This window comes from Ischnura elegans, chromosome X (genome assembly GCF_921293095.1).
Source record: "Ischnura elegans chromosome X, ioIscEleg1.1, whole genome shotgun sequence".
NCBI lineage: Eukaryota > Metazoa > Arthropoda > Insecta > Odonata > Coenagrionidae > Ischnura > Ischnura elegans.
This window is the reverse complement of record NC_060259.1, coordinates 112,471,055-112,489,813: the sequence shown is the minus strand read 5'-3', so window position 1 is coordinate 112,489,813 and position 18,759 is coordinate 112,471,055. Positions and strand designations below refer to the sequence as shown.

The window sequence follows — 18,759 nt, the reverse complement described above, 5'->3', positions numbered from 1 at the left end:
TGTCTTGAGATTATGGAAGATTTGAACTGCAAAAACCTTGCTTTCACTGGTAATTCGGTTTTATTTTACAGAAATTTTCATTCGCTATGAGGCCAGGGTATTTTAAAAATATTTTATTAAAATAGAATTAAACTCATATTTGCCTTAAAATTGTCTATTTCCTTAGCACCCTACCTGTAAGGGAAGCAGTAAGGGATAAAAGGTTGATCATTACGTCACGTGTTAGTAATTTTCTTTACATTAATGGCCAATACTTCATGTTAAAAACAAGTTTAAGTTTCAGTTTGACAGAAAAGTGCATATTATTGATGAATGAACGATTTACCTTTATGCTTACTTTTATATTTTGATACTATGCCTTCTCTTTAAGCATTTATGTTTTTGTTTTGCCTTTTATTCGTTTTAGGCCCTCTTATACTTGAATATTTGTTTCATTGTGTTTCGATTTATTTTTTATAAAGACTGCTACACATGCGAGTGCATGACAAAAACTCCGCCTACGCTCCCTCGGCTTCATTCACTCTTCAATCGTCCCCTCTACTCCCCCAGCACTCCCCGCTCACTTCCCATTTACACTGGCTATACTTTCCATCTACTCCCACGCGGGAGTCAAACTAACGTTCCATCGACGCTCCGCTAATGCTCCATCTACGCTACGCTAACCCTCCAGGCGGACGCTTCGTTTACTCTTCGATGTTCCACTTTACGCTTCCCTGACTCTTCATTTTCTCTCCATTGGCGCTTGAAGAACGCTTCATTCACGCTCCGGTCGACTCTTCGTTGACGCTCCCCTTACGCTATATTTTCGCCAGGGTACCGAGTTACATTGAAAAAAAAACGGTAAAATATGTTTTGCTATTTTTTAAATGTCACGAAATTTTGGGTGGAAAATCAGATTCGGATTCATCGGCTGAATAACGATAGAAAGGAGTATGATCACTTCCAATCGTGATAATAAAAGTGGACTGTATACTGTTTAAATCAAAGTCGAGCCGGGCCGATGGCATACCACTCACCGCTGCTGTTGTTCCCGTCGGGGGCGCGACATGGCTCCTTCCCCTGGGGTTGCTCATACGCTTGCGAAGTTCACTGGACGACTGCCTATTCACTCCCATTCTCGGAGTGACAAACCAAAAACAAAACCAAAACGAAAACCCGACAATTCGTGGTATCGCCAACAGGTGGCGAGGCTCGACTTTTTCTGGGAAATTCACAACCAAACATTCCCCCGCCCTTGGAACAACGTTCCAAAGCAAAAAAAACAAAAGTAATTATCAATTAAATTAATATCGAATAGATAAACAATCATATATTACTTCACCTCTCGAATGTGATCATATAGTCCAACTTTAACTAAACCAACCTCAACTTTGGGTAAGGAGAGGGAAGGACAAAACAAAAAGGAAAGGATTGCTTATTCTTCACTCCAAGGGGGCCATCAAGGAGACTTAATAGGAATGGGTAGCCCTCGGAAAGGTTCACAAATACGAAACACTAAATTATCAACTAAAGAACTAAACCTAACATTACAAAAAAAACAAAACGAAATCCTGACCTCAAACGTTAATTACCCGATAGAGGTAATGGACACAAATCTTTTACTGACCGTTTAAACACTCCCTGCTCGGTTTTAACCTCAGCAACCCTAACCAAGCCATCTGTCCCCAAGAAGCAACGGTTTATTCGGCCAAGTCTCCACCTACATGGGCTACGATTCGGTTCCTTCAATATAACTAAGTCACCCTCCTTGATATTGCCACTTTTTGAGGTCCATTTTCCTCTCCGCTGCAGAGTCATTAAGTACTCATTTTGCCATCGCTTCCAGAATGTCCCTACTACTTGTTGCAGCAAACTCCATCGTCTCCCCAATCCACTATTACCATGCTCCAGTTCTTCAGGAAGTGCGTAAATTGGTTCTTGTAGGAGAAAGTGGCCAGGAGTTAAAGCCTCAAAATCGTTAGGACCCGAACTAACCGGAGTAATAGGCCTTGCGTTTAATACAGCTTCTACCTGTACTAACACCGTGTAAAATTCTTCATACGTCAGCACTTGACCGCCGAGTGATGCTCTCAAATGCCTTTTCACCGATTTTACCCCGGCTTCCCATAGTCCTCCCATATGAGGACTGCCCGGTGGTATGAATTTCCATGTGATTCCTCTTCCACCCAGATATCGTTCGGCTCTGTCATTGAAGTCAGTTGATGACGTTACTTTCCTCCAAGTCGCCATCCTTCTCTGTGCCCCTACAAAATTAGTACCATTATCACTATGGATTTCTGTCACAGCGCCTCTACGAGCGATAAACCGCTTTAGCGCGGCTAAGAAGCAGTCTGTGCTTAAATCCGAAACAAGCTCTAAATGTATTGCCTTTGTTGCAAAGCAGACGAACAAGCAAATATATCCATTTAATATCTTAGAATTTCGGATTTTAGCCATTTTTAGAGCAAATGGCCCGCCATAGTCAACACCCGATATGCTGAATGCATTCATTTTTTTCAATCTAGAGGGCGGTAGATTGCCCATGAACTGCTCTTTCGGTTTGGGGTTTGCACGAAAACATTTAATGCAGTGCAATATTCTTCGACGAACAACGTCTCTAGCATTAATGATCCAAAATTTCGACTGGATAAGGCAGTGCAAATGAAGTGACCCAGGGTGTAGGTAGGTCTCATGATAATAATCGATAATCAAAGCCGTTAAATGATGAGAACTTGGAAGCAACATTGGATGCTTCTGGCGGAATGCAATTTTGGCATGCTTCAATCTGCCTCCAACCCTTAAGACACCTTCCTCATCGATGAATGGGTTCAATTTTCTTAAGCGACTTGGCACTTCTTCTTTCCGTAATAAATCTAATTCCTTTTGAAACTCAATTCGCTGCACTAAGATTACCAACCGCACCTCAGCCTGGTCCAACTCTCCAGTAGTGAGATAACCAATATGTTTCTCGTTAGGGTGCTTACAATTATGAATGAATCGCAGCAAATATGCTGCTATCCTCTTCAGTCGTGAAAATGAGGAAAACATCAACAACCAAGTCAGCGTGTTTTCCTCTAGTGCCGTATGGAGATTAATTGTTCGAGCTTCCACTTCAAGGGCATCACGATCCGTTCGGCGAGATAGGCTGGGAGCCCTCGGCCATGCCTCCGATTGTTCACTTAGCCATAACGGGCCCGTCACCCAACCTGCGTCCTCGATCAATTGACGAGGAAGGGCTCCTCTCGATGCTATGTCACTAGGGTTAGAGTCTGATGGAACATACCGAAATTTGTTCGGAGATAATTTCTCTTGCACCATAGTGACTCTGTTTGCGATAAATGATTTCCAGCGGTGAGGAGATGACTTGATCCACTGAAGAGCAACCATTGAATCACTCCATACGACAACATCAGAAATTACGCAGTGAGGGAGCAATATATCTCTTGCGTAATCAATAAGGTTAGTAGCCAAAACCACACCTAATAATTCTAATCGAGGTAATGATATCCGCTTGATCGGTGCCACCTTAGACTTAGCTATCAGTAATGACGTGGCAACCGTCTGGTCGCAATTCACAATTCGTAAATAAACCACCGCCGCATATCCCCTCTCCGAACTATCCGCAAAGGCGTGCAACTGAAGGTCGATTGCCGAGTCTACTTTCAAGCAACGACGTAATTCAAATTTCGAAATGAGTGGTAACTCAAGTCGGAATTGTTTCCATTTGACAACCACTTCTTCAGGAGGAGTGTCATCCCACTCAAGTCCGCAATGCCAAAGGTGCTGGATGAGCCATTTTCCATAAAATGTGACAGGGCTAATAAATCCAAGTGGATCAAATAAGCGAGCGACTTCCGACAATATGGTTCTTTTCGTGATGACACCAAATCCAGCCTCAAACTTATACGAAAATTTATCCTTCCTAGGATTCCATGCCATACCCAAAATTTCAGCGGCAGGTTGGTTTTCATGCTGAAAAGTAAAACACTCTGGCTTCAGAATGCAAAATTCTGAGGGTACATTCTCTAGCAGTTCCAACTGGTTACTCAACCATTTGCGCAACTCAAATCCTCCACGATCTAAAAGCTTCTTTAATTGGCTCTGCAATACTAATGCTTCGTCAATGGTTCGAACTGAAGAAACTATGTCGTCCATGTAAGTATTTTCTCGAAGTATTCGAGATGCAAGTGGAAATTCTGCGCCTTCATCGCATACCAACTGATGAAGTGTCCGAATTGCCAAAAATGGAGCTGATTTCATTCCATAAGTCACAGTGGTCAAGCAGTATTCTTGGAGCTCTTCCTCGGGACTAAATCTCCAAAATATTCGTTGCATATCATAATCGGCCGGGTGTAGCTTAATATTTCTATACATCTGGCGTATATCAGCGATCACCACAACCTCATGCAATCGAAAGCGCATCAAAATGTCGATTAGACCCACTTGTAATTTGGGACCCTTATGCAACACATCATTCAATGATATGCCATTAGTGGTTTTCATAGAACAATCAAAAACCACTCTAAATCGCGATAATTCCGCCTTTGAACGATAAATGCAATGGTGCGGAATGTAATAAGATGTTCTCAATGGGGCACTCGTTGCCACAATCATATGGCCTTGCTCAAAATAATCCTTCATAAATTCGTTATACTTAGAGCGTAAAGCGGAGTTTTTGGTTAATCTGCGTTCTAGCATATAGAACCTTTGCAGCGCGGAACCATGGCTTTGCCCCAATTCAAGGGTAGATGAGATAAAAGGTAAACGAACAACATACTGTTTTAATTCACGAGAGATATTGTTCTTATAATGCTGCTCGCAAGCATCATCTTCTAGACTACACTGATATCTCTTAGGAGGTTCCTCAGACTCCCAGAACTTTCGCAGTAAACCTTCAATATTATCACCAAGTGTTGAGCAGAACACTCGGATTTGATTTGCTTTATTTTCAATTTTCCCCATTAGGCAATGACCAAAAACAGTTGGCAAAATATCTGGTGTCCCTGGAGGACCAATTATCGGCGCGTTAACTACCACGCGCGCAAACCATTCTGCCCCCAATAATACATCTATTTCTTCCTCATCGTAATAGCTCGGGTCCGCAAGTTTCAACCCCTTTATATGAGGCCATGATCTATTAAAGACCGATAATTTTGGGCATTGAGCAATATGAGGAACCACCATAGCTTTGACTTCCAATTTAAACGTGCTATCAGACAAAGGCTTCATTTTCAAACTGACAATTCCAGACGATATCACAGAGTTATTATTTCCGAACCCAAAAATAGGAGTTCTAATTTTATTGGAATTCAACCGTAGCTTTCGAACGCAAGATTCCGTGATAAAGGTTCCCTGACTTGCAGTGTCAAGCAAGAGTTTAATTACGCGGCCATTGCCATCAATATCCAATACGATCGCCCTGGCAGTCGCAAGCATCACGACAGACCCCAACCGATGAGTGCACGTTTGGAAAGAAGACACCTCTCGAACTGGATTTTCTTTCGTCTCATCTGGGTCTGCGCTCACTAATTGAGGGTTTTGCTGCTTCTGCTCTACCGCAGTATTATCTTTATCTAATTTCGAACATGAACCCTCACGATTGGCAAAACAAATTAATTCATTGTGAGGCAATTTACACTTAGGGCATGGCATTTTGAATTCACAATCTTTTAAATAATGGTCTTGGCTGAAGCAAACTAAACAACAGCCTTTAGCCTTAACTAATCTTAGCCGAGATCCCACTGACAATTTCAAAAACTTCCTGCATTTTTCCAAAGAATGCGGCAACGAACAATTTGGGCACGATTTCTGGACCCTTTGTCTATCAGTATTAACAACCATACTAGTAGACTTTCTTAAAGATTGCATTGGCTTGTGGGGCCTTTTATTCAGACCAGTATCTGAATGAAACGATGAGGCTGCTTCCAGAATCTTGGCTTCCTCACTTAAAAAATCAAAAAATGTTTGCAGGGAAGGCTCACCAACGTTGAGCGCTACCTTTTCCCACCGCTCCCGTAACACGGAAATGAGTTTGCGGCGCAACATAAAAAGCATTGGGACCGACCAACTTTCGACATGATGCCCCACCGCGCTTAACGCACCAACATACTCAGTAATTAATGTGCAAAATTTGCGAATAGCTTGACCTTCCCGGGTGATCGGGTTGATATCGAACAAAGCCTCCAGATAGGCATTAGTCAACCTGTTTGAGTCCATATAGCGCGCTTTCAAACTCTCCCACGCGACCGAGTAATTCGCCGAGGACACAGGTAAAGACGAAACATACGAATGAGCTTCCCCCTTAAGAATAGATTTGAGATACAAAAATTTCTGCACGTCACTCAAGGACGGGTTTTCATGAACCGCAGATAGGTATACATCATAAAATGACTGCCATTGCATTAAATCGCCATTAAACGCGACTAAATCGAGCTTAGGAAGAGCTACGGTATGAGTTGAATTACTTTCCCCGGTCGCAAGATGGCCCGTTGACCTTAAGTGTGGCTCTATATCTGGGAAATATGTCAAAAGAATTGCCTTAGTATTAAAAAACATAGCCTCGAACTCCTCCGTAGACTTACGCAATTCCTTGTCCTTTTCGACGGGAGGGGACTGTTTCGCGTACAACGAGGCTAATTTCAAAATACCCTCATTGAATTCCTCCAAAAGACTATCCACGTGGTCCGTCATAGCTCGTAATAAATTCCTCTTTTTTACATCACTCGAATTCTTTTCGAAATCTTTAGCGACATTATCAATACGACCCATCTTCGCTAAGAGAGATGCAATACGAAACTCTACATCGTCGATCGCTGGCATTTTCAACGTTCCCTAATAAAACCAACCAAAAAAGGGAAAACCAAAAGTATTCTAACACCAACACTGATTCTACAACGACAAATCCGGCCCGAAGGACCATATGATCACTTCCGAACGTGATTATTTAAATGTGGACTGTAAATTGTTTAAATCAAAGTCGAGCCGGGCCGATGGCATACCACTCACCGCTGCTGTTGTTCCCGTCGGGGGCGCGACATGGCTCCTTCCCCTGGGGTTGCTCATACGCTTGCGAAGTTCACTGGACGACTGCCTATTCACTCCCATTCTCGGAGTGACAAACCTTAGACCATATAAGAACTAGACCCGCCATTCCCCACCCCTACCCATGTCTCGCCGTGTGGCCAACATTCCCCTCCGCTCCCTTCCTTCCCCACCCACTTTTAAAGGGGCGTGACGTCACGGTTGGGACGCTCATCGTCGTAGCGCATGGCTACGAATGGGGATTCACTGTATCACTGGGGTATTTTGACCATTTTCTTCGCGATTTTTCAATTAAAAGTACTAATATTTATTGCGTTATGTACGAGAAGTATTCTCTCAGCCATGGTTGGATTGAAGAACTTACAATTAATGAACAGTGGCCTTTTTCGGCATTGGCAGCGACGAAAAATTATTGTGGCAGTAAAATGAAGACAAAGCCCTTTGTAAACTTCCGCAGATTTTTTTCTTGTCTCGTTAGCGATCTAGCATCATTCGGAACATTGTTATAAAAACATGAAATCTTGCACAAAAGTTGTAAACGGGGGGAATTTTTGAGAGGAAAAGGGTAATGGTGTAAAGAATTTGCCGGTCGTCCACGAAGTAACGCGGTAACGCCTTCGCATATAGTAATTTTTAAACGGTCAATTATGCGAAGCAAATTGAAATGCGCGCTAGCGCTACTAAAAAGGGATGTCAACAAATCAGCATTCATATTATTAAGGTAAGTAATTTAGTTATTTCATGAATGCATAATTTTTTAAAGCTCTCGTGTTATTTATATTTTGCGATGGTGGAAAAAGGTCTAGCGCCGACTTTGCAAGTGACACCTACGATTTACGTACGCTACGGAAAATCTGGGAATACATAATACTTATTAACAAATTTATAATTAAAAAGGAAGAGAGGATTGGATTAAAATAATTTTAAATATAAATTTTCTTTATAACAATCAAATATATTAAATATATTGAATAACTTCATTAGCATTTTAGCTCTATAAATTAGCATAGCACTTAGCATAGCACTATTGAATATTTTCATGTAATGTTGTACGTATGTACTTACAGAGTTTTCAATTTAATTTTTTTAAACAATTTACGACATAATTTAATTTTTTATATTCTTGTCACAATACTTAAGAAACGAGGATGCGGATTCAACGATCATCTAAGAAATAAATCTCATTTTATTAAAAAATCCAGAAGCGATTACTCTGTCAAATGTGTGAAATGTAACGGATAATTTTCTATTTTTCACGGCAGTATAATATTTCGAAGCACTTGGAGACGCAAGAGCATAAAAGATATTTAAATACTGCTGCATCTTCCTCCAAAATACAGACATTTTTAGTAAAAACAATTTATGGAGACGAAGAAAAGAAACTAGCATTAGGATGTCTTTCCATGCTATTTTTCATAGTCATTCTGGTCATTCCTTCAGATCAAAGGCATGAGTACATCACAAGTTATCAGATCGGTTTTGCAGCGCACATGATACATAACGCCGTTCAAACAGCTGCTGTTTTTTTGCCCGCAGATATGAAAAATATTGTCCCTAAAATATATTTCTATTTTTACATTACACTGTGCGTCTTCAAATGCTGAAAGAATTTTGTGAAACTGCGGAAGTCGCATGTATAAGAAAATGCTTGGTTACTGTAAAACGCGCTAGTTACCTCTTTCGTCAGCTGTAGATAGAATTTTTAAATTATACCACACCATGAATTCCTACTTTCAATATCAGGCTTAATGCCCTACAGTTGTAGAAGATAGTTTTGAAAAATAATCCTCAAATTTAGCTAGAGTTTAAAAACAATCAATCACCTTTTTTTAAAATGCTATTGAAGTTATTGAGGGTGGTAAAATTTTGGTAATCTAGTGAATGAAGTTTAAAATATCTGAATCAAGTCAGAAAGTCAAAGCGGTCGGCTAAAATCTCTATGACCTTTGACCCCCATTACGACTTTCGGAGGTCAAAATAAATCGTTGTACGGATGAATGAACTGCGTAACCGACTTTGGCACCCTTCAAAACCTATGGTTTGACACGTTGGTTGTCATGATGGCCAGACATTTAACTCTATGACCTTTGAGACCTCGGTGGTCAAAAAAATCAACAATACGGATCTATTGACTGAAAAATCGACTTTGGCACCCTTCAAAACATATGGTTCGAAACCTGGGTGTCACGATGGCCGGACGTTTACCTCTATGGTCTTTGACCTCCGTATTAACCTTGGAGGTCGATTATTGAATAATACGGGTATTTGGACAATACCAATGACTTGGGTGCCCTATAAAATCCATGGATCGACACCTTTGTCGGTATGCTACTCTTTTTGCCACCCTTTATGACCTTGACGGTGACCTTACTGGGTCAACGGTTAAATTTTCGTAAATAAAAGTGTTATTTTCGGGTTTCTCTGGTCCAAAAACCTAAGAATTGACATCTTGGTCAATGAAATTCAGACTTTTTCTATCTCGGCTTTTTAAACATTTAAACCCCATAGGGCAAATTCAAATTTGGACCCACATTGTGAGGTCAAAAGATCAAAATTGTAAAATATTGCTTACACTCAAAAAATCTTAGGCCCTCTCCCCATAAGTGTGCCAATTTTCATGAATATTGCTCCATGCAAAGTTATTAAAATTACATTCTTAATAAATGTGTTTAATGCGATCGCTTCGTTTTGATTTATTTAGCTTTTTGCGCAGAGTCAAGGCTATAAAATGCCTTAGTTCATCGTAAAAATATGTTTATTAAGTGTATAATCATTTTGCGTGCCCAATATCGTCACTTTTCAGCGACTTTGCAGCGTATGAGCGTTAAAATATCTCGAGCGCGCATACGGAATATCGTCTGCAGTCCCAACCGTGACGTCACGATCCCTCATCCCACTCACTTCCCCGCCGTGCGATGTTGGCCACAGCGTTCCACCCGAACGGCAGGTCTACTTACTTAAATGGTCTAAGTGACAAACCTTAGACCATATAAGAACTAGACCCGCCATTCCCCACCCCTACCCATGTCTCGCCGTGTGGCCAACATCTCCCCTCCGCTCCCTTCCTTCCCCTCCCACTTTTAAAGCGGCGTGACGTCACGGTTGGGACGCTCATCGTCGTAGCGCATGGCTACGAATGGGGATTCACTGTATCGCTGCGGTATTTTGGCCATTTTCTTCGCGATTTTTCAATTAAAAGTACTAATATTTATTGCGTTATGTACGAGAAGTATTCTCTCAGCCATGGTTGGATTGGTGAACTTACAATTAATGAACAGTGGCATTTTTCGGCATTGGCAGCGACGAAAAAATATTGTGGCAGTAAAATGAAGACAAAGCCCTTTGTAAACTTCCGCAGATTTTTTTCTTATCTCGTTAGCGATCTAGCATCATTCGGAACATCGTTATAAAAACATGAAATCTTGTACAAAAGTTGTAAACGGGAGGAATTTTAGAGAGGAAAAGGGTCATGGTGTAAAGCCGGTCGTCCACGAAGTAACGCGGCAACGCCTTCGCATATAGTAATTTTTAAACGGTCAATTATGCGATGCAAAATGAGCTGCGCGCTAGCGCTACTAAAAAGGGATGTCAACAAATCAGCATTCATATTATTCAGGTAAGTAATTTAGTTATTTCATAAATGCATAATTTTTTACTTACTGTTAGCAGACAGCTCTCGTGTTATATATATTTTGCGATGGTGGAAAAAGGTCTAGCGCCGGCTTTGCAAGTGACACCTACGATTTACGTACGCTACGGAAAATTCTGGGAATAAATAATACCTACTAACATATTTATAATTAGAAAGAAAGAGAGGATTGGATTAAAATAATTTTAAAAATAAATGTGCTTTATAACAATCAATTATATTTAATATATTGAATAACTTATTAAATATTTTTATGTAATTTTGTACGTATGTACTTACAGAGTTTTCAATTAAATTTTTTTAAACAATTTACGACATAATTTAATTTTTTATATTCTTGTCACAATACGTAAGAAAAGAGGATGTGGATTCAAAGATCATCTAAGAAGTGAATCTCATTTTATTAAAAAAATCCAGACGCGATTACTCTGTGAAATTTGTTAAGAATGTGTGAAATGTAACGGATAAATTTCTATTTTTCACGGCAGTATGATATTTCGAAGCACTTGGAGACGCAAGACCATAAAAGATATTTAAATACTGCTCTATCTTCCTCCAAAATACAGAAATTTTAAGTAAAAACAATTTATGAAAACGAAGAAAAGAAACTAGCATTAGCAGAAGGATGTATTTCCATTCTATTTTTTATAGTCATTCCTTCAGATCTAAGGTCTGTACATCACAAGTTATCAAATCGGTTTTGCAGCGCACATGATACATAAGGCCGTTCAAACAGCTGCTGTTTTGTTGCCCGCAGATGTGGAAAATATTGTCATTAAAATATATTTCTATTTCTACATTACACTGTGCGTCTTCAAATGCTGAACGAATTTTGTGAAACTGCGGAAGTCGCATGTACAAGAAAATACTTGGTTACTGTAAAACGCGCTAGTTACCTCTGTCGACAGCTTTAGATAGAATTTTCAAATTATACCACACCATAAATTCCTACTTTCTATATCAGGCTTAATGGCCTAGAATTGTAGAGGAGAGTTTTGAAAAAGAATCCTCAAATTTAGCTAGAGTTTAAAAACAAACAATCATCTTTTTTAAAATGCTATTGAAGTTATTGAGGGAGATAAAATTTTGGTAATCGAAGTAGCGAATGAAGTTTAAAATATCTGAATCAAAAGCGGCCAGAAAGTCAAAGCGGTCGGCTAAAATCTCTATGACCTTTGACCCCCATTATGACTTTCGGAGGTCAAAATAAATTGTTGTACGGATGAATGAACTGCGTAACCGACTTTGGCACCCTTCAAAACCTATGGTTTGACACGTTGGTTGTCATGATGGCCAGACATTTAACTCTATGACCTTTGACCCCCATTGAGACCTCGGTGGTCAACAAATCAGCAGTACGGATCTATTAATTGAAAAATCGTCTTTGGCACCCTTGAAAACACATGGTTCGAAACCTGGGTGTCACGATGGCCGGACGTTTACCTCTATGGCCTTTGACCTCCGTATTAACCTTGGAGGTCAATTAGTGAATAATACGGGTATTTGGACAATACCAATGACTTGGGTGCCCTATAAAATCCATGGATCGACACCTTTGTTAGTATGCTATTCTTTTTGCCACCCTTATGACCTTGACGGTGACCTTACTGGGTCAAAGGTTGAATTTTCGTAAATTAAAGTGTTTTTTTCGGGTTTCTTAAGTCCGAAAACCCAAGAATTGACATTTTTGGTCAATGAAATTTAAACATTTTTCAATCTCAATTTTTTACATTAAAACCACATAAGGCAAATTAAAATTTTTGGTTTGGACCCACATTGTGAGGTCAAAAGGTCAAAATTGTAAAAATGTTGCTTAAACTCAACAAAACTTAGGACCTTTCCCCATAAGTGTGCCAATTTTCATGAATATTGCTCGATGCAAAGTTACTAAAATTACGGGTCAAAAATGACACACGACCGTTGGGACTGTCTTAATATTCATTTTCTAGGAATGTCACCGTTAGGTTAATCTACTATTAATAAGTAATATTTCTAAAATAATTTTGCATTTTTATGGACCCCTCCCTTCATCCTTTGTGAGATATCGTGGGATTTTGCTCCACGCCTTCTTTTTAATCTCACGTAGGATTTTTCAAAATGCGTATTTTTAGTGTAAATACGTTAATCTAGGCTTCATTGTGCTGGGCTTATAAATAAAACGATTTGTTTAATTATTTTTATTGAAGATAACCGAGATCGCAATAAACTGGTTTTTGCGGAAAAAATTACGTGATACTTGCCAGGACCCCTTCTTTTTACCTAGAGGGGGTGAAGCCATGGTCTAGGGGGAGGAAAGCCATGGTCCTGGGGGGGAAGCCATGTTCTAGGAGGGGGGGTAAGCCAAGTTGAGACATTTTACCATGGAAAAGATGAATGAAACCAACATTATAAGAACATTATTACAGCGCTTTATTAGTATATGAGATCATTTCCTTGAAAAAATAGTTTTATTTCAGTTACTTAACTTATACTAATACATATCATTTTTCGTTGGTTTGAAGAAAAATTTGTTGAATACTTTCGTTTCAATTCAGTACTGATTTTACTTAAAGACTTTTGCGATTTTTGCTTCTAGGGAGACAGCTGCTCCCCCTGGCCTTCGCTGGGTACGCCCATGTTTACATATGACATTCTTAATCAATTTATTTAATACGATCGCTTCTCGCTTTATCTTGATTTATTTAGCTTTTTGCGCACAGTCAAGGCTATAAAATGCCTTAGTTCATCGTAAAAATATATTTATTAAGTGTATAATCATTTTTCGTGCCCAATATCGTCACTTTTCAGCGACTTTGCAGCGAATGAGCGTTAAAATATCTCAAGCGCGCATACGGAATATCGTCTGCAGTCCCAACCGTGACGTCACGCTCCCTCATCCCACTCACTTCCCCGCCGTGCGATGTTGGCCACAGCGTTCCGCCCGAATGGCAGGTCTACTTACTTAAATGGTCTAAGTGACAAACCAAAAACAAAACCAAAACGAAAACCCGACAATTCGTGGTATCGCCAACAGGTGGCGAGGCTCGACTTTTTCTGGGAAATTCACAACCAAACAGAGTAGAAATTAAAACTTTCGACCTATTACACTATTTTGAGCACATGTTCCCTGGACTAATTATACAGCATATAGCCATGTTCCCTACTGGCTGCGAAAGCAGAGTAACTTTGGAAAGTATCTCATTAAACTCATCAATGCATAGTGGTGCCTTCAAAAACAATATCAAGCAGTAGGGTAGTTTCCTTCATCAAAGAAAACGAAATGCATTGATTGTGATTCGTTACCCACCATTAGTGTATTCATAATATACTAATTATTTGGTTTTAGAAATCCCGGTTTAGACGAATTTTAACGGTCAATTTTAGCCTCATTTGAAAAAGACCAGATTGGCGCCCATGCGATTCCACTCCACGTGACATCACAGGGACCTAGTTTCTAAACGAGAGGATAGGAGTTTTACATCGTCTGGGATTACCAATGCATGCATGAGGCACAGAGCTCAGGGAAACATCTCTTAATAATCACTTATTAAAATTGTCTAAGGTCGCAAAGTTTTCTTCGTTTGATAAGGTAGTAATAATCCATATTTAAGCCAAGCGCTAATTGCTAGCAGGGTACTATGCTACCTGCTAGCAGCCTGCGTCGCATCAGCGCTCAGAGCCTCGCCTCAAGGTCAACTCACAGGGTGGCAGCGGGAACCAGAAATACGTCACACTGACTTTTCCCATCATTCCTACTTAGCCGTCGCGTTTTCGCGTTCTTGAAAATTTTCACTTTTCGTTTAATGGCGAAAAATAGATATCGTTATTCGAAAATCTTAGAGCGTGAAATGCGTACTCCAGGAGTAATAATCTTTCAATTTAGGCAATTAGAAAATAATAGGAAACCACCCTATTGAAACCATCGCATTTGTACATCATGTTTGATGTCTATTCACGTAATAAAACTGTCGATGAATTGTCCATTGCATCGTTAATGACATTATTTCAACCTTTATAGATGAATATAGAAACTTAAATAACACCCTATCTATAAAATAAAGACAACTTTGGCGACATTGAGAAGAATATTAAATAGGCAATAATAGCATTAGACGCACAAAAAGTTAAAATAGTCGTTTTTTAGGCAGTAACCAACTGCCTTAATTACGCTATCAATGATCCTGACAGATTTATATCACAATAATAATAGTATCCTGATGAGAAGAACAGAGGCGTATTTTACTCTGGCCGAGGGAAGAGTCACGTGACTCCACTGCTTGACGGCAATCGCGAAACAGTTTTAGTGCTGGGACCAATTCTTTGCATCGGCAATGCTTCTAATTTGAACCCACAATCACGTGGTCAAACGCCATGCCCTTTAGACTGCTATGCATGTGCGCATGCGCCCACTCCCCTGGGGGACATTTTAAGGGTGAGAATCGCTAAATGGGGGAGGATCTCCAATCCTCAGCTCACCTCGCACCGGCTGCCGCAGCCCATGGCGCTCACCTCATCAGTGCAAATGCTACCCTTTGGTGTGGGTGGGTGGGGGGCGAGGCAGCATTGGGAGGGAGAGTGGGGCGGATGCGGGGGGCGGTGGAGGGGGTGGGCGAGCAGGGGTCGAAGCAGTGGCGCATGCAGATCCTCATTTCAGGGGTTCCGCCCTAATATTCCCCCTTCACGACTCTACCAAATAATACAACGCTCAAATGCTCAATGGGACTTTGGATGGGGCGTGAATTGGACATTGGAAGCTATAATTTTATTTCTTAAACGTTGATCAGGATATTCAGGCCTCGAGAGGGATTGGGGTGAATTATGTTTTGAAATTGAGAGATTTGTTCGCACTGATTCGCACAGGGAAGGGCGGCGTGCCGTGGGGAGCAAGTTTTGCGATTAGCATACTCATGTGTACATTCTCTGGAATGTTTTGCTGTGAAGGTTGATGTCTCGCAAGGTGAAGTTAGAGTACGGGAGTTAATGTTTCGGAAAAGAAGAAGTTAGTTCGGATATACGAGGACGGAGCTCAGCCCGGACAAACGGTGAGCCATATGGGTGAATTCCTAACATTAAAGGTAGGAGCCCAGATCATTTCCCCGAGCCACCTCGAACTACGAGACCTTACGTTTGGAGGTACCCGAGGGATTTACCCGGAATTTGAAAGTGAGGCCTTTCGATCAGGAGCCAAGCGCTCTTCCAAACATGAATTAATATGTAAACATATGGCAACAGAGTGAAGATGTCGAGCCATCAGAGCCAGATCATCAGTTTGAGGCTTGGAGAAGCGTGCGTGATGCCCTCATGTTGTCTCATTGAGGCATACGCGAACGCAAGGCTCGTCGCCAGAAATTTCCATGGGGGAAGGGAGTGTTGAGGGGGTATGCAGGGTGCCTACATTGATATTTTGTTGTCCATTTGCTCGCGTCGGAAAACCGTACATTTCATTATGTCAGTTACATATTCAGTTTGTCTAATTCTGAAAATTAATTTCATATTTCGTTTTTGACAGGCATTGTAAAGTGTAACTAAATTTAATATTGGAGTATCCGAGGTTTGCGCTGTCCCCGGGATAATGGTGTCCTCTGCTGACGCATCGCGGGTAGTCGCCACAAGGGAGCACATCTCGTGTGGCTGAGCCACCCCCCGGCTGCCCTTGGCGGCTGTCACTCTTGGATAAATGGCTGTCATACGAAAAAGCATATTCTACCGGGTTCTGCGAATGGGTGGAGACTACTTGTAGGGTGGAATTGGGACATGAATGAGGTAATGTTGAAGAGGACTTGCATGGGGGTTGGAGGGTTGGGATAGTGTCCACTGCCATTACCACGTGTCTGCATTGGGGTGACGAGGGAAGTGGTGGGTGTGAATGAGGCAGATGCGGTTGCGAAGGACGGATGACGAGGCAAGCGCCATGGAGTTGGCCGGGAGCAATGGCGCTCGGCGGAACGCTCTCGCAGGTGGAAACTCCAGTCATCTTATCTGCTTGTTTATGACCGAGTCATAAATGTTAAGCGCCTTAAAAGTAGTTTTCGCCAGTTTCGTGTCAGAACATTTCCCTTTTCATGAAAAACTCGGCTTAATTCAGATTTTTTAGTCCCACATACTCATGTAATGAAGGGCTAACTTTTTACTGGAAACTTGATGATTTCACTCAGAAATAAAATCCATCAACTCGCTGATCATAAAAATCTTCACAATGTTACCTCAGTAACCATTTACTGAAGCACATTGTATTTACTACAATATTATATCGGATTATACATTAAACCAAGGCGAAGATAAAATCAATGCGTTGAATAATTAAATTCTGGATAATGCTATCCAGAATTGCTGAAAGCGGGCAATATTGAACTGAGGCTATGGATGTCCTTGGCCTTCAAAAGGCTTTGGCCTCCATGTGGTTTTACACTGAGCGATGATTTGGGATAGCAACTTTCTGGCGAAAATCGCTAATTTGTATGAATTTATTCCATAATTTAAGCATGCGGAATGGAAACTGCAGCGGCCAGAGTATGGAGTCGTGCGTGTCACCCTACCCACGGCCCGCCACATTGTTCGCCTCCGCCGCCGCCATCTTGTTCATCGCGATCGGAGTAACAGGTGAGTGGTGCTAAGCCAGGTGGCTGAGAATGAGAAAGTAGCGTTTGGATTATGCCGTCTGCTCCTTAGCAGATTCCAAACGCTTTCAATGGTGAAAGTAGTCATTTATTTTATATATATTGCCAGTTTTTTTTTACCTCCTTTTCTGAAGCCCGATGTTCATTTTTCTTTTATGTCTCGGCAAAAGGAGTTAAAGTTGACATATTTACTACCATTTCATAGTAAAGAAAAACGGATGGTGCTCATTGCTTGAAAAAAATTTGTCCTGTAAAATGGAGTTGCAGACTCAATTTTAGTTCCTAAGTGGAGTTGTCTTAAGACAATTGTTTCCGTCAAATATTATTTTCGGCGTCGTATTGCAGCTGTTTAGCTTAATGTTACTTCAAGGGAGCACTGTGCGTTTTTTGTTACTTTGTGATTGTCCTAAATATTTCAATTGTCACTGCAATTACAGACAATGGAAGCGCATTGTAATGCTATTGACAAAAAATGCACATCGCTTCCACTTCACAGTTAGGTACTCTATGCCAATGCCTATAAACTGCCAGTACAGTGTGTTTGGCAGTTCCTATATCCTATCCTGTATCCGTATTTGTTTGGACCATTGCCATCCATGCCGCTGCTTTTAATGGTAGATAGACTTCACTCAAATAAATGTACTGTGCAGTATTCACGCAAAGTTTTCAAATAAGTTATCATTTCCGACTCAATCAGTCCCATGATACCGAGATGCAAAAATTCGTTCGGACAATGGATTAAAGTTCGCAGAATACCACAAAAAATTATTAATATCACAATGATTAAATTCAAGGATGTTACGGCAGAAGTTATTTTGGCGGTTGTCAGGGTTGAAATTGGTGAAGAAACTTTATTCAGGAACGAGAATCCAGGTGAATGTTACTGACACAAGTTCTTATTTAAGGCAATTTTTTATTACCACTAGTTATTCAGCGCTAACCTCTGTTTCCGTTTCTCTCAAACATCAATTAACATCGATATGCTAGATAAGATGGAAGCGAACGTCAGAAAGCCTTCCTCTTCTTTTTATCTTCTTAACTTTGCTTCTTTTTTTGGAACATGAGCAGAAGGATATGTCCAGGAACGAATGCTGGTATCACGAACAAGAGAGGAAATACATAATTCTGGATATAGGGATTTCTGTATCCCTCAGTCACGTATGGTAGGTATATTCTGCATCCGAAAATGCGACACCGACGCGCAAGTCGGGAGGATGAAGCGTGAGTAATTGAAAATCCATCACGAAAAAAGGTTTTGAAAAGACAAATGTCACACACTATTGATTGGCCCAACAGTACCGCTATATTTGACTGCCTCTTCTTCCACTTATAATTGGGCTTAAGTAACGGATAATTGCGAACAATATAATGCTACATTTTTACGCCAACAAATTTGACAAAATTGAACTTAAAATGGTCGGAGGCAAACGACGAACTTGATAGCCGCTTTGCTCCGCCATTTTATTCGCCCGTTACTAGTCAAAATACTGCTTT

The 18,759-nt window shown here is 40.7% G+C and overlaps 1 protein-coding gene across 1 annotated transcript in view; it reads left to right on the top strand.

The window, feature by feature from the left end:
- The window catches only part of LOC124171018 (protein trapped in endoderm-1), a 59,992-nt gene that overhangs the window by 9,333 nt on the left and 31,900 nt on the right, over window positions 1–18,759 (top strand). Inside the window, exon 2 of the mRNA XM_046550151.1 lies at window positions 17,130–17,248. Within this exon, the coding sequence (XP_046406107.1) occupies window positions 17,130–17,248 (119 nt within the window). The remainder of the gene's footprint in view (window positions 1–17,129; window positions 17,249–18,759) is intronic.